Source organism: Littorina saxatilis, linkage group LG11 (genome assembly GCF_037325665.1).
Source record: "Littorina saxatilis isolate snail1 linkage group LG11, US_GU_Lsax_2.0, whole genome shotgun sequence".
NCBI classification, from domain to species: Eukaryota; Metazoa; Mollusca; class Gastropoda; order Littorinimorpha; family Littorinidae; genus Littorina; species Littorina saxatilis.
This window is the reverse complement of record NC_090255.1, coordinates 37,768,185-37,783,506: the sequence shown is the minus strand read 5'-3', so window position 1 is coordinate 37,783,506 and position 15,322 is coordinate 37,768,185. Positions and strand designations below refer to the sequence as shown.

Here is a 15,322-nt window from a genome sequence, read left to right as displayed (position 1 = left end):
AGCAACCTTGTCCAGGTGAGTTTTGGAAATGCAGTGTCGTTCGATGTCATATTTCCCAGCATGGGCAACGGAGAAATCTGATTTACAATACTTGTAGTGTGCATGACTTTTTCCCATAGTAGACTCCACAATTCCTGGCTTTTTCTTATATTTCTCCAAGAAAATCTGCTGCTTCTGCTGTTTAGACTTGGTACAGTCATCCGAAACTGACACATTTTACCGCTTCATTTTGCCACGATTGTCCAGACGATTGCACGTGCCAACAACTGAACAAGGTTTCCACAGCTGAAGACTCGCTGTCATGGTTATCTCCCTTCGACCGAAACCGGTATCAGTTGTACCATCCCGTAATTAGCACACCAACACCGGAAAACGTATTCTAGACTTTTTCTTATGCGTATTTTGTGCGCGTGTCGCGTATTTGCGTACCGATAATAATTTGGCGTACAAAATACGCCCAAATCGTATAACTGGTAAACAGGTCTGGCATTTTCACACAGGCTAGAGAAAAGCTCAGGCAAAATATCTCTGAAAACTGGCAGGAGTGCAGGGGCTGCCTGCCAATTTGTAACAGTGGACAGAAAATGTAATTCAAACACGAACAAACATGTTAAACTATGACTAACCCCCAACCATGCTGAACCAAAATATTCTTGGTCCCAATTTTTTCTCTCTTGGGAGGACAGTTGCTTTCCTCAGAGAATTGCAATTCCCAGGAGAGTTCTCTAGCCTGTTTCATTCTGATCAAAGCCTCAATGGTAAAGTGAAGAACAATCCATTAAAAACTGACACAACGATCTGATAGCTGGCGTCTTTGGTGAGAGCGGTGTATGCGTCCCAGTCGTCCTGGTCAAAGGGATCCTCGATGGACACGATGGGGTAATCCTTCACAAACGATGTGTACAGCTCCGCCAGCTGGCTGGACGTAAGCTGCAACACATCACACAAGGCGTTAAGAATGTGAACCCATCACACAAGGCATTAGGAATGGGAAAACATCACACGAAGCACCAGGAATGGGAACACATCGCACAAAGCATCAGGAATGGAAACACATCACACAAAGCATTAGGAATGGGAAAGCACCAGGAATGTGAACACATCGCACAAAGCATTAGGAATGGGAATACATCACACAAAGCACCAGGAATGTGAACACATCGCTCAAAGGCACAAAGCACCAGGAATGTGAACATATCGCACAAAGCATCAGGAATGGGAACACATCACACTTAGCCATAAGGAATGTGACCACATTGGGGTGTGCACGTTAAAGATCCCACGATTGACAAAAGGGTTTTTCCTGGCAAAATTGTATATAGGCATACATAAAAATGTCCACCAAAATACCCGTGTGACTTGGAATAATAGGCCGTGAAAAGTAGGATATGCGCCGAAATGGCTGCGATCTGCTGGCCGATGTGAATGCGTGATGTATTGTGTAAAAAAAAAAAATTCCATCTCACACGGCATAAATAAATCCCTGCGCCTTGAATATGGGCGCGATTTAAATTGCATAAAATAAAAATTAAAATAAAATAAAAAATCCCTGGGCTTAGAACTGTACCAACGGAATACGCGCGATATAAGCCTCATATTGATTGATCACACAAGGCATTTGGAATAAAGTGTGTCGGAAACACATGCGTGTAATTGGCCCCTCCGATAACAAGGTTTTGGCAAGGGTATTCACTCTTCCACAACCCATGCAAACCCGATAAGAGTTGTTTCCAAACATTGTCTATTGTCAGCACAGGACTCGGCCAAAGCAACTCACCCAGTCTTCAGGTTTGGAGTCTTTGTTCTTGAAGTCCAGGTCGTATTTTCCTTCCTTGCAAAACTCAGAGGCGGCCACATCCATGCCGATCTCAATCTTGCCAGTGTAGCCAGCCTTCTCAATGACAGACACCAGCAAATCCAGACCTAAACACAACAGGCGGTCAGAAAAGACTGCAGGAACAAGACATGTTAGTGACCACCATCCTCTCTCTCTCTGATGCAGTGGAACACACCTTTTAAGACCCCTAAATTAAAGACTTTAGAGCTTGCCTACTACCGGCACGGTTAGCCTAGTGCTAAGGCGTCCGCCCCGTGATCGGGAGGTCGTGGGTTCGAACCCCGGCCGGGTCATACCTAAGACTTTAAAATTGGCAATCTAGTGGCTGCTCCGCCTGGCGTCTGGCCATATGGGGCTAGTGCTAGGACTGGTTGGTCCGGTGTCAGAATAATGTGACTGGGTGAGACATGAAGCCTGTGCTGCGACTTCTGTCTTGTGTGTGGCGCACGTTATATGTCAAAGCAGCACCGCCCTGATATGGCCCTTTGTGGTCGGCTGGGCGTTAAGCAAACAAACAAACAAAAGCTTGCCTACTCAGATTTTCTGTTCACAACCACAGTGTTACCATTTTAAGACCGGATTTTCAGAGATATTTGAAAAGGGGGTGCCTGTTTACAAGCAATAAAAAGACCGTTTAACAATGACCACTAAAACCACAGCAGAACAGTAGATGCTGTGGTTAACAACTATGAACAGATAATTCCATCTTAAACTTCTGCAACTAGCTTCTACTTGAAAAGATGGTTCAGCGATATTCAGCTCATCTGAAACAATTTTCTCACACATCAGACATGTTTGCTGATGAAAATCAATAAGCTGTGCAATCTGAACAAGAAGCTAATTTGAAAATTTGCTTTGAGAGGATAAAAACCTCACCTTCTTTGTTGTCCAAGATGTTAGGTGCAAAGCCTCCCTCATCTCCAACATAGCAGGCTGAGAGTAATACAGTAACACTTGACAGCAAAAACACGACACAATGACAAGAGTGGCTCGTCTTCAAAATGAAAACAATGCAATGCGGAACATTCTTGAGATGCTTTTGTGAATGTAGCTACTTCAAACCAAATCAAATTAACTTTATTATCTCACATGGAGAAATTGCAGTGGTGGTGCATGTAACAGAAAGACAAATAAAACGCTACAACATTAGCATTATATTTAAATATATGTACAACGTAATAACATTGTTCTCAACTATAAACACTTCTCTGCATGCATACAAAACTCTCGCTGTTAAAGATGTAAGATAAATATTGCAGTACAGATTCAAAGTAAGAGCAGTTTCGGTAAGAGTTTGCACAGTGCTAAGAGCTGTATCCTTTCTTTGCCTGTGTCAATTTTTTTAGTTTCCTTTATCAAACAAACATGTGTCTGTGTGAGTATGCGCGCACGCATGCGTGTGTGTGTGTGTGTATGTGTGTGTGCATGCGTGTATGTGCACGTGTGTTTGTGTGTGTGCACGCGTGTGTGTGTGTCTTGTATGCCTGCATGTGTGTCTGTGCTTGCATGTGTGTAAAACAGAATCAAATTCAGTTCCGTTTCTTCTCTCATGCTGTTCATCTTCTTGTTCACTCTACTAACCTTCTCAGAAGCGCCAGCCGTGCATGCCGCCATGGAAACAGCCAGGATGGCGTTGGCGCCAAGAGTTTCTGTCAAAACACAACAAAATATGTAGTGTTATAGAGACAATGAACTCTTCAACCGGGCAAGCAATGGATTTTGCCGAGATGACACCAGTAGCGCCACCTTCAGGAACTAGTTTCACTGAGGGGCTTTGACAAGCACCAATGAATGGAAAGTCTGACTGGCAACCATCATTGGAAAATTGTGTCAAGGTGTCTGAAAACAGTTTAAGGCTACATTAGTCATATCACACTGTTTTCAAGACCAAAGCGGCATGCTACATTAGTTGACTATATAGTCTGTTTTAACCTTTGACATGGCGAGCAGTGTTTGAGGCTCTTATTGCCGTTATGGACTATTTCAAAATATGAAATGACTTAACACTTTCGCGACGGGAGGTGAATAAATCAGTAGCAGCGCTGACACGCCCATGGACGGGATGTGCATTTTTCAGTAACAGTCATACAAGGTACACGACTCGTGATTGCTTCCCGGTTTTTGAAGATTGCAATAAATTGAGTTGTTTCCCTTGATACACGTGGTTCCCTTTTCCCCCCTGATCAAATTAGTGCAGATTTGCGTGGTTTTTTCGAACAAAAAAACTGAATCGAAGGCGAGCCTTGTCACGGGAGGAGATTCTCCGGATGTTGGATCTTGAGGATCCTGTAGATCATGATTCCGATGTGTCGTTTTCGCCTCAAGAAAGCGATAATAGCAGTGATAGTGAGGAAGAAACAGTCCCATGGGTGTTACTGGGAAAAATCAAAAAACCTGAAAGGCAGGGGTCCAGGGGCCGCTGAGGCCCCGGTGGGGCACAGGGGCAGCGCCCCGTTGGGGGGTTCAGGGGGGGCGTTGCCCCCCTGAAGCTGAAGCAAATTTGCCAAAATGAAAGCATATACCGTAAAATCCCTAGCATAAGCCCACCCCCCCTGTGCACAGATTTAGGGCAAAATTGGGGGGTGGGCGTTTGCTAGGGATAGACCCCTTTGCACAAAGTAAGTTTTGTGCTCAACCGTGTAATTGAGTGAATACAAACCCCGAAAGCATGTAAGTTAGGTCGTGTGAGTAGAAGTGTAGGAAAAAAGAAAAAAAGGGACTTTGAGGCAAAGAAGGCCAACGAGGACAATCATGAGAGAGAGAGAGAGAGAGAGAGAGAGAGAGAGAGAGAGAGAGAGAGAGAGAGAGAGAGAGAGAGAGAGAGATTGGATTGGATTGGATTGTTTAATTGTGTAACCAGCGATTTGGTTTTACAATGTTAAAAAAAAAATCAAAAACTACATTTTCCGTTATCAAAGCTGAAGCATATACAAAACATAGCATTGACATTATCGAACCGATACGACAAACGCGTGTTGTTCTCGCGACATGGATGCCAGATCGCGTGGGTGGCGAACATGTTACCGACAAAACGAATAGTCACAGTGCCGAAGTTCATAATTGGTCAAGAGATTGGAAGTGTTCGTCTTCTCACAGTTTCAAGTCTTAAAGTCACTGTCCATTGACTTCCTAAGTTTCTCGTTACATCTTTTAATTTCTTCTGTCATTTTAGCAAAGTTCTCCTGCAATGGTGAAGTCATTAAGTGTTGGTTATCTGATGACTGTAGAAAGCCTTCACCGTTGTCCTGTAGTCCTGTCACCATGCCCGTTTTCATGTGCCTGTCGCTGACATGTGTACTGGGATGTTTGGGCTTTTCGCTTCTATTTGTATCCGCACCTGAGAGCAGTCCGATGTCAATTCCTCTTTCAGACGTTTTCTGTTCAATGTGTGCCAGACCCTCACTGTCGACGTAGTCGTCTGTCTGACGTACCGCACTATCAAGCCAACAATCCTTGGTCTTCCAGCCACTTGCGCCAAAACACATGGTGACACCTGTATTGTTTACATGTTCCTCTCTCGGGCGCACAGTGGCAAGCGGTGGGTCTGTCGCACGTGCAGAGCGTGGCGTGTCAACACTGGAATGTGTACTGTCATGTTGTGACGGAGGCGTAAACTCAGGGGTAGCTAAAAATAGACCGCATGGCGAAGTATGCCCACTGTTATCACTTGCCTTATTGTCTTGTTCTTGTCTTGTGTTTGTTTCTGTGGCTATCTCTTTCATATTGTTGTCCGTTCTTGTTTGACCAGCCCTAGAAGTAGCACATCTGTCTTCTGCCCTTTTCTGGTCACGGCGTATCTGTGACGGGGGTTTGCGTCGCCACCCGCCCACTGGTAGTGTCGACGCCTCGCCATCTTGTTGCCCTGAGTTGAAGCGAAGCACGACGACAGGTTTGTCGCCTTCGCCTGTCACCTTCCAGGAGATAAGCGCGTGGTCCCCGATAATGGTGGTCAGAATGGACTCCACAGTTTTAGGTAGACCTAAAACTGACATATTCGTGGCTGTTGTTGCTGAAAGTTTAAGATTTTTCTTCACAGCAGTATTTTCGTGTCATGCCACGGCGACCACCGGAAGAGACTCGAGAGAGAGAGAGAGAGAGAGAGGGAGAGGGAGAGGGAGAGAGAGAGAGAGAGAGAGAGAGAGAGAGAGAGAGAGAGAGAGAGAGAGAGAGATAAGGGGGGGGGGGGGGGGACCTGCTTCGTTATCCAGATACTGGAGGGCTTGCAATTTGAAAGACACAGTACAGTGAGACTGTCGCTTCGGCATTTTGCAAAAATAGCACAGAGAGATTCAAGAACCAACTTCAGGCCACCAGGAAGCTCGTCAAAGTACCGGTACGTCACTGACAGACAAAAGACGTCAGTGGAAAAGCATGACGTAATTTTAATTCACTTTGTCGGGAATGGGTGGGAGTGAGGAGAGGGGACAAAGAATAAGAAACAAGTCGCGTAAGGCGAAAATACAACATTTAGTCAAGTAGCTGTCGAACTCACAGAATGAAACTGAACGCAATGCCATTTTTCAGCAAGACCGTATACTCGTAGCATCGTCAGTCCACCGCTCATGGCAAAGGCAGTGAAATTGACAAGAAGAGCGGGGTAGTAGTTGCGCTAAGAAGGATAGCACACTTTTCTGTACCTCTCTTTGTTTTAACTTTCTGAGCGTGTTTTTAATCCAAACATATCATATCTATATGTTTTTGGAATCAGGAACCGACAAGGAATAAGATGAAAGTGTTTTTAAATTGATTTCGACAATTCAATTTTGATAATAATTTTTATATATTTAATTTTCAGAGCTTGTTTTTAATCCAAATATAACATATTTATATGTTTTTGGAATCAGAAAATGATGGAGAATAAGATGAACGTAAATTTGGATCGTTTTATAAATTTTTATTTTTTTTTTACAATTTTCAGATTTTTAATGACCAAAGTCATTAATTAATTTTTAAGCCAGCAAGCTGAAATGCAATACCGAAGTCCGGGCTTTGTCGAAGATTACTTGACCAAAATTTCAACCAATTTGGTTGAAAAATGAGGGCGTGACAGTGCCGCCTCAACTTTTACAAAAAGCCGGATATGACGTCATCAAAGACATTTATCAAAAAAAAGAAAAAAACGTCTGGGGATTTCATACCCAGGAACTCTCATGTCAAATTTCATAAAGATCGGTCCAGTAGTTTAGTCTGAATCGCTCTACACACACACACACACACACACACACACACACACACACGCACGCACGCACATACACCACGACCCTCGTCTCGATTCCCCCTCTACGTTAAAACATTTAGTCAAAACTTGACAAAATGTAAAAAAGGAAAGAAACACGAAAAGGTAAAGAAGGGGAAAAAGATGACTTTTAGAACAGTCTGCACAAATCCTAGTGAAAGTGAGCCTATAGTCTCTTAAAAAGCAGGGTGGGCGTTTGCTAGGTAGTTACCCCTGTGCACAACTTTTGGCCCAAAGTGGGGGGTGGGCGTTTGCTAAATGGTGGGCTTATGCTAGGGATTTTACGGTAGTGGCCATTTCCAGCATTCTCACAGTCAGAAACCATACAATAAGAAAAGAAGCAGAAACAAAAAAAGTCCACAAAAATAATACAAATGGGATACTTTACTGTCCCAATCAACCAAGCAAAATCACCGTCAATAATTCAAAAAAAATTCTAGAGCATTCGAAAAATGTCTGACAAGAAACAAGGCATCCCGCGTTTTCTTGAGTTCAGTGGCATTATCAAAGCCACACACAAACACTGCTTCTGATCTGAGTCCTATAATGTATCCATGCGAGGCTTTTTGAAGAAGGAACGAATGTCTCCTGCACTCTGTAAAGCAGCACGTTTCCCCCCTTTCCCAACCATTCCCACCTCCACTTGTTTGTAACACATTCCTCTAGTTTTTCAAGTTTAGAAGGATCGACATCATCACTGATGTAAGGCATTTTGATCGAGCAAAATGCTCAAGTTTGAAAGAAAGTTTCTGGACACCGTCAAAACCCAAATCATAATAAGCAAGATGGCGGCAAATCCAAGGGAGCGAACCGAGAAAGAACGCGAACCGGGTCAAAAGTCGGATTGGAACCGCTGCTCGTTATTTCAACTTAGCGAAACAAAACGGAAAACCGGAATTTCCGGCTTAAGATTTTTTCAAAAACCGGAAATCCGGCTTTTGCCGGAAGAGTAACACCCATGCAGTCCTGTTGTTGCTAGTAGGAGTCGGCAAACTACACGTGGTAGGGGTGGTACTGCTAGACGCACATGTATCTCGGAATCGTGTATGTGCAAGGGGGCGTGGCAGCACTGATAACAATGGATGGCTGGAGCCTCCTAATCCTTTTGGAAATGTTCATAGGTGTACAGTTGGTACTTTGAGTTGTGAAAATGTGACTTATATTCAATATGGATTACCTAGACATCATTTGGTGAGTGTCACAGTTTTGTTTCATTTGGGTCAGGATGCTGTGAGTGAATGCGTGATTTGCTTGTTCTTTTCTTTGTACCGTCTCCTTATTTCTGTGTACAATGTTAACAATATTTCAGCTAATTCATAGGTTTTACACCTTGTTTGGTTATAACATTATTTAGAATACTTTCTGTTAAAAATAACTTTTAGAAAAGCAGTGGAAAAGAAAACACACACAAAAAACTTTAAAAAACACAAATTATCCCCCTTTTACCCCCCCTTTGCTAAAACAAATCGCGTGACAAACTTATAAATAGCACGACTGAACTGGGCATCCATTTTTTAATTAGTACACAAAATTTGGTGGTGATTGGACTTAATTCAAGCTTGCTAGACAGATTTCTTTACAGTTACTGTTTTTTGGGAAGTTTCTTGGTGGCAAGCTTGGGCAGGCAGGACGTTAACGCCGTGGCAATGCTAGTCACAATAGTGTTAACCCAGTCCATCAAATTTTGAGTTTTGTCAAATGTTTAAAGGCATATGTACGCGCTCACGTGTTTACAAAGTGTAGTTTGCCCATAATCGATGTCAAACGCACCATAAGACCATGTAATGACGATATGTCGCCATGCGCGGACCATATACATGCATTTCAGCTTGTTCTAGCCTCTGAAAAAGTGAGGATGTCAACAAAGACGCGGAGTTATTTCCCTTGCGTCAACGCTACCTCTGTTGGCAAATCTATAAATAGGACGATCTAGATCAAAATAAAAATTCAAATATCTCAACATTTAAGGGGTCCTAGACCACAATATCTTGCAGGGAACTTAATTTAGCATGTCTCCAGCTGTGGGTAAAGCAATTAGCGTGTATAGTCATCGAGTACATATGGCTTTAAGTCTTTAAAACATGAGTATACAATATCAACAAGAATGCATCAAATATGCAAGTAACATGAAAAAGTGTGATTGCTGGGTGTCATTTGATGACTATGTCTCGGATGATCTGTGTGTAGGTCTGCTACCTTTGTTGGGAGTGGTCCGAGTGCCATCCAGCTTCAGCATGAAGTTGTCCACAGCCTTTTGGTCCTTCAGATCCACGTTCTGAAACAACAAAGTCAATGCATCATTCACATCACCCATCCCTTTTCATCAAGAGCTTGTGAAAATAAAAATAGCCACAGACACTTTTCCCATATTTCTGGGCACTATAATCTCAATACTTTAACAAAAGGCTCAAGTCAAGGAAAAAAATGCTCAGTCTCACCCAACAAACAAACAAACAAACAAGCAAACAAAACAAAACAAAACTCAAGCAAAACTTGTGAAGCTTCTAAAACAAGGTTTTCCTTCTTCAAAATTGATTCATTATCCAACTGAATAATACTGTGACACAAGAGCAAAGGGAATTTTAGTAAAGCTATAAACACACAAGCATAATGCAATCCGAGAAAGCAACAAAAAAACCATAATTAAGCTTACTGCTTTGATGATAGCAGGGGCGATTTTGTCATTCACATTAGACACAGCCTTGGAAACACCTGGGAACATAAAAAAAACACCACATGCAAATGAACTGAAGACTAGACACTAGCAGATCTGGTTTGCAAGACAACCGTGCTTTGATAACGACAACAGACCAGCCTAGCAGATTTTCTTCAGGAAGGACAAGCAAGAGTGTGTGATGGAGGAGGGCGCATGATGTATTTTCTTCCTCTTTCCATTCCTTTTGTCTGCTCCCCCCTTATTTTTAAACATTTTGTTATTCTAAAAAAACATCTAGGTAGACAATAAAGTCTTAACCATTAGGATCTGTTGCAAACAGATCAGCTATAAGCTGAATTACTTCATTATTGTGACAGGGTTACGCAATAGTTCCCCTTGTCATGACAGCTCAGCAGAGATTGTCTCCCTCGTCAATCCTGTGGATTTTGGGGAGCTGTCTATGACAATGTCCGACTACTGCGCACATTTCCTCTCTTCTTCTCTGAAGCGCATCATCACCACATGGCATTAACAGCAGCCACAAAGGATATCGTGTTTCAACTACACTAATGCACTGGTATGCTCTTGCTAGCCTGGGCATTAGTGGAGCAGATAATTCAGAGCATATTTAACATCATCCCAACACCGCCTGTCTTCGTCGTTCCAATGGTGATATATGAGCGTTTTAATTTAGCATCCTAATAAATGTACATTACCATCAAGAGAGGATGCAGGAGGGGTGGGGCTGGGGGAGAGAGAGAGAGAGAGAGAGAGAGAGAGAGAGAGAGAGAGAGAGAGATAGAGAGAGATATAGAGATAGAGAGATAGAGAGAGATAGAGAGAGATAGAGAGAGAGATAGAGAGAGAGTGAGAGAGAGAGAGAGAGAGAGAGAGAGAGAGGAATTGATGAAAAGACTCCCACCTTTTGCATGGTAAGCCTTGGAGCTCCAGAGCCTCGTAGATTCCAGTAGAGGCACGACTGGGCACAGCGGCATGGAACATGCCTGGCAACACATACAGAGACCACAATGCAATTGTCATCACATTTTTTTTTTTTTAAATCAAGATACAAACCGGAGACTGTCATGCAAAATATTACCAGTATCAAAAGAGAAGTATGCTTGTATCTTGAGACAAAAAACTGCTCCTACGTCAGAATTTGGACACTTTGCCAACCTTGATATAAGAGTAAAATCTTCACAGATTTTCAAAGCCTCATGAAGTAAAAGTAACATTTTACTAGCAGATCCAATGCATGTCCTCATGAAATAGCTCAACAGTTGGATCAGGCATGGTAGCAGACTAAGCCAAGAATAAGTACATTTACAAAAGAAAGAAACAGAAAATGGATAATGTTTTGCAATATGGTGTACATAATAACACACAGGAGGTTACATGAGAACACTCTCAATATTAATGTCATCTTTTTTAAAGTGATAATGGATGATGTTTCTAAAAAATCTTATAGTATACAGGTCTACAAGGCAACATTACACTCTGAATATCTTTGTCATCATTTTCAGTATCATATCTCTTCAGTACTTTTCCTGCTGCCACTTTTTCCAAGGTCTTTATAATCAGCTCCCATCATCACCAGATACTCAATTTTTGTACTCACCTTTGCTGGTAGTCAGGTCCTGGCGAGCTTTGATGGAAACAATGCAAGGCATCTTGGAATCGGATGAGGGAGTTGCCTGCGGTTGTGGCTGCAAAAAACACACAAAAGAACACACTATCAATTTATTGCAATTCATTTGCATATCCATGTCAGCATAGACTTCAATGGCAAGTCCAGTTTACTGCTTCTTCTTTCAGCAAAACCTGCCACAGTTTGATTTGTCATTAGCCAAGACTCTGGGGAAAAAGCCACTCCCCATTTTGGAGAAACTAGTGCGACAACATGTCATGGAGCACCTACAACAGCAGGAACTGGTCACAAAGGAACAATATGGATTTATGAAAGGCCGATCAACAGTTACGCAACTCCTGGAGACACTGGATACATGGACCCAGATTCTAGACGATGGTGGAAGCGTCGATATCATCTATATGGACTTCCAGAAGGTTTTCGACACAGTTCCACATCGCAGGCTAGCTCCTGTCCAAGGTGGCAGCACATGGTATTCAGGGCAAGGTCTTGCAGTGGATACAAGCTTTCTTGACTGACAGGCAACAAAGAGTAGTTGTGAACGGGGCAATTAGCTCCGGACAGACAGCCGTGACGAGTGGAATTCCACAAGGCAGCATGATAGGACCCCTCCTCTTCATCATCTACATCAATGACCTTCCAAAAGACACATCCTGCGAAGTCAAGCTGTTCGCCGATGATACCAAACTCTACGCACGTACAGATAACCCGGCAGCTCCTTCACAGATGCAGGAAGACCTAGATAAACTCCAGCAGTGGTCCAGAAATTGGGTCCTGAGGTTTTACCCAGAGAAGTGCAGTGTCCTGAAACTTGGGAAGTGTAAATCGGACGCACAATACTACATGACATGTCCTCAGGGTCTGACAGCAACAGCACCCTCTTACTCAAGGAAAGTGAAGTAGAGAAAGACCTCCGGGGAGTGTTCATTGACAGTGATCTGGAATTTAAGACACATGTAGCCCATGTTAGCAAAAGCAAAGTGCTATCATGAAAATCACTTTATTTGTTATGTTATATGAAGTCTTATATCGCGCGCGTATCTCCAAACTCGGACTCAAGGCGCAGGGATTTATTTATGCCGTGTGAGATGGAATTTTTTACACAATACATCACGCATTCACATCGACCAGCAGATCGCAGCCATTTCGGCGCATATCCTACTTTTCACGGCCTATTATTCCAAGTCACACGGGTATTTTGGTGGACATTTTTTATCTATGCCTATACAATTTTGCCAGGAAAGACCCTTTTGTCAATCGTGGGATCTTTAACGTGCACACCCCAATGTAGTGTACATGAAGGGACCTCGGTTTTTCGTCTCATCCGAAAGACCAGCACTTGAACCCACCACCTAGATTAGGAAAGGGGGGAGAAAATTGCTAAAGCCCTGACCCAGGGTCGAACTCGCAACCTCTCGCTTCCGAGCGCAAGTGCGTTACCACTCGGCCACAACAGAATTATACCCAAAGATTTAGTTTCTTGAACCTGCTCATAGTATGGAAACCCCTGTTTTGCACTTGGGAGTTTTCTCAAACAAACTTGGTGTATTTTCAGAAAAATGAGCATGCACACTAGTACTCCACACATCATTTGAACATCCATGATTCAAACATGCTTCACACGCGTCCGTCGCAGCATTAATTAAGTTTACCAATACATAAAAGCACATGCTTCTCTCAATGTTTGCTGACAAAAACTGTAATCATAAGTCATAATACTGGATCCGCTTCAAGATGCGTTTGTGAAGAAAACTAGTCTAGAAATTTTTTCTCGTCATATTGTTTTTCACTCACCGTACTGATCGTACACTAGACAATCATGCGTACAAAATACGACAAAATAGTATGGGTTCCCAGGTCTGTATGTCACATACTTTCCACAAGAATAGCTGAGTGGTGCTCAGTCAAAAGGTTAACTAAAAACCCTTGAAGAAGCAAAGCCACATGCATGATCCAGGGCGGGGATGTGGCACAGTTCAGGTAGCGCGCTTTCTTTCTTTCTTTGGTGTTTAACGTCGTTTTCAACCATTCAAGGTTATATCGCGACGGGGAAAGGGGGGAGATGGGATAGGGGAAAGAGGGGGGATGGGATATAGCCACTTGTTAATTGTTTCTTGTTCACAAAAGCACTAATCAAAAAATTGCTCCAGGGGCTTGCAACGTAGTACAATATATGACCTTACTGGGAGAATGCAAGTTTCCAGTACAAAGGACTTAACATTTCTTACATACTGCTTGACTAAAATCTTTACAAACATTGACTATATTCTATACAAGAAACACTTAACAAGGGTAAAAGGAGAGACAGAACCGTTAGTCGCCTCTTACGACATTTCTCGTCCCAACCAATATGGGACTCCCCCTAACCCGCGGGGGGTAGGTAGCGCGCTGGCTTTGTAGCTAGTTGGTTGCTATCAGCGTGGGTTCGATCCCCACGTTCGGCGAGAGATTTATTTCTCAGAGTCAACTTTGTGCAGACTCTCTTCGGTGTCTAAACAACCCTGTGTACACACATGCGCACGAAAAAGATCCCAAGTTCACAGCGAAAGTCTCAGGGCTTGGAAAACACAAAGACATGCATGCATCATCTCTCGTCTCTAATTATCATGATCATATTTCGATACTTTGGTGAGACAAACCCAATGCTAGTGTGTTGAAGAAGACGGCCACAGCGGGCTTGTTCGAGTCAAAGTATCACACCATATCTTCAGCGTGTTACCAATACCTGTCACAACATAGGCCAACAGGTCTAAGAGGGCGTTAAACCCTAATAGGCAATGCATGATCCACAAAGTAGGGTAAATGTATGCTTTTCTGTGCCACATTGAGGCACGTCAGGGTTTGCTGGATGTTTTGATACCAAGAGCTTCAGGTTATAAAATACCACACACACTCTGAGAATACAAGGCAGTTGAACTGAAGAATTCATTGATCTTTTTTCTTATCGAGGCACGATATTATGCTCATGCACAGAGAAAGCAACCTGAATTTCAAAGAGGGCACCACATAGGACGTACTGCATATTACATGGGGATCAAGAATTCAAGAGTTCAAGGTCAAGTTTGTTTGTTTGTTTGTTTATTTGTTGCTTAACGTCCAGCCGACTACGCAGAGCCATATCAGGACGAGGAAGGGGGGGATGAAGGGGGCCACTTGTCAAGCGATTCCTGTTTACAAATGCACAAACCCATTACTTGTGTCCCAGCAGGCTTTAGTAAAACTAAATTAATACCTACTGGAAGATTACCAGTTTCCAGTATGTTAAAATAGGCTTAACCTATCTACTGCTGGACTTACATCAGAACACTAACAGATTAAACTATACATGAATCGCGAGACAAGCGGCAAGAGAAGAGATTTTTGGAAAAAATACAGGTGAATGAGCAAGAAGGCAGAAAAAAGAAAAGAATTCATGAAGAAAAAGAGAGCATGACAGGAAAGAGGAACCAAAAATCTACCTAACAGCAAACTAGAAAGCTCCTGCGGTTCCAAAAACAGGAGGGGCCTTTAATTTCATAACCGCAGTGCCCCACTGCGGGATTCAAGGTCAAGTCCAAAACTTGTTACAGCAAGCCAAGAAAAAGGTATCATATTTCTGTGAGGCATTCTCCATTCTCATTCAACCAGGGCAGCTCTTATTTCAATGTGGTTATTGGTACAGGAACTTTAAAGTTACACAAAAGAAAACAAATTTGCATGCACCTATTCATTCAATTGACACTGCTGTCATTCCTGTAATTCAAGACTTCCCCCTTTTCAATATCTTGCCTTTTCACATTTTCTGTTCATACCCTTTGAAAATTTACCTCCATTTTAAGACTTCCTCTCTTTTTATTTTTATTTTGACGATCTCAAAAGGCGGGTACCACAGTAGACAGTACTGGACCATATAATCAAAAGTCCTCGCAGCAAACCAATATTATTGTTAAGAAAGCAAATTTCGAT

At 42.7% G+C, this 15,322-nt stretch overlaps 1 protein-coding gene across 1 annotated transcript; it reads right to left on the bottom strand.

Moving 5' to 3' along the window:
• Positions 1-779: 779 nt before the first annotated feature.
• On the bottom strand, positions 780-15,322 carry LOC138980390 (uncharacterized). The gene is made up of 9 exons (XM_070353253.1): positions 15,184-15,322; positions 11,348-11,435; positions 10,652-10,733; positions 9,727-9,785; positions 9,270-9,348; positions 3,419-3,486; positions 2,714-2,770; positions 1,778-1,923; positions 780-930 (listed from the first exon to the last, which is right to left on the bottom strand). The coding sequence occupies exons 3-9, from the start codon at positions 10,722-10,724 to the stop codon at positions 888-890; spliced, it is 525 nt and encodes a 174-aa protein (XP_070209354.1). The 5' UTR covers positions 10,725-10,733; positions 11,348-11,435; positions 15,184-15,322; the 3' UTR covers positions 780-887.

Bases quoted from the DNA above. Each gene is read 5' to 3' on its own strand.
- LOC138980390 (XM_070353253.1), bottom strand. From the start codon at position 10,724: ATGCCGCTGTGCCCAGTCGTGCCTCTACTGGAATCTACGAGGCTCTGG. The intron at 3,487-9,269 runs GTAGCAGACCTA...GTGTTTTGACAG, and splicing joins TCGGACCACTCCCAACAAAG to AAACTCTTGGCGCCAACGCC. The intron at 1,924-2,713 runs GTGAGGTTTTTA...TGTTGTGTTTAG, and splicing joins CATCTTGGACAACAAAGAAG to GTCTGGATTTGCTGGTGTCT.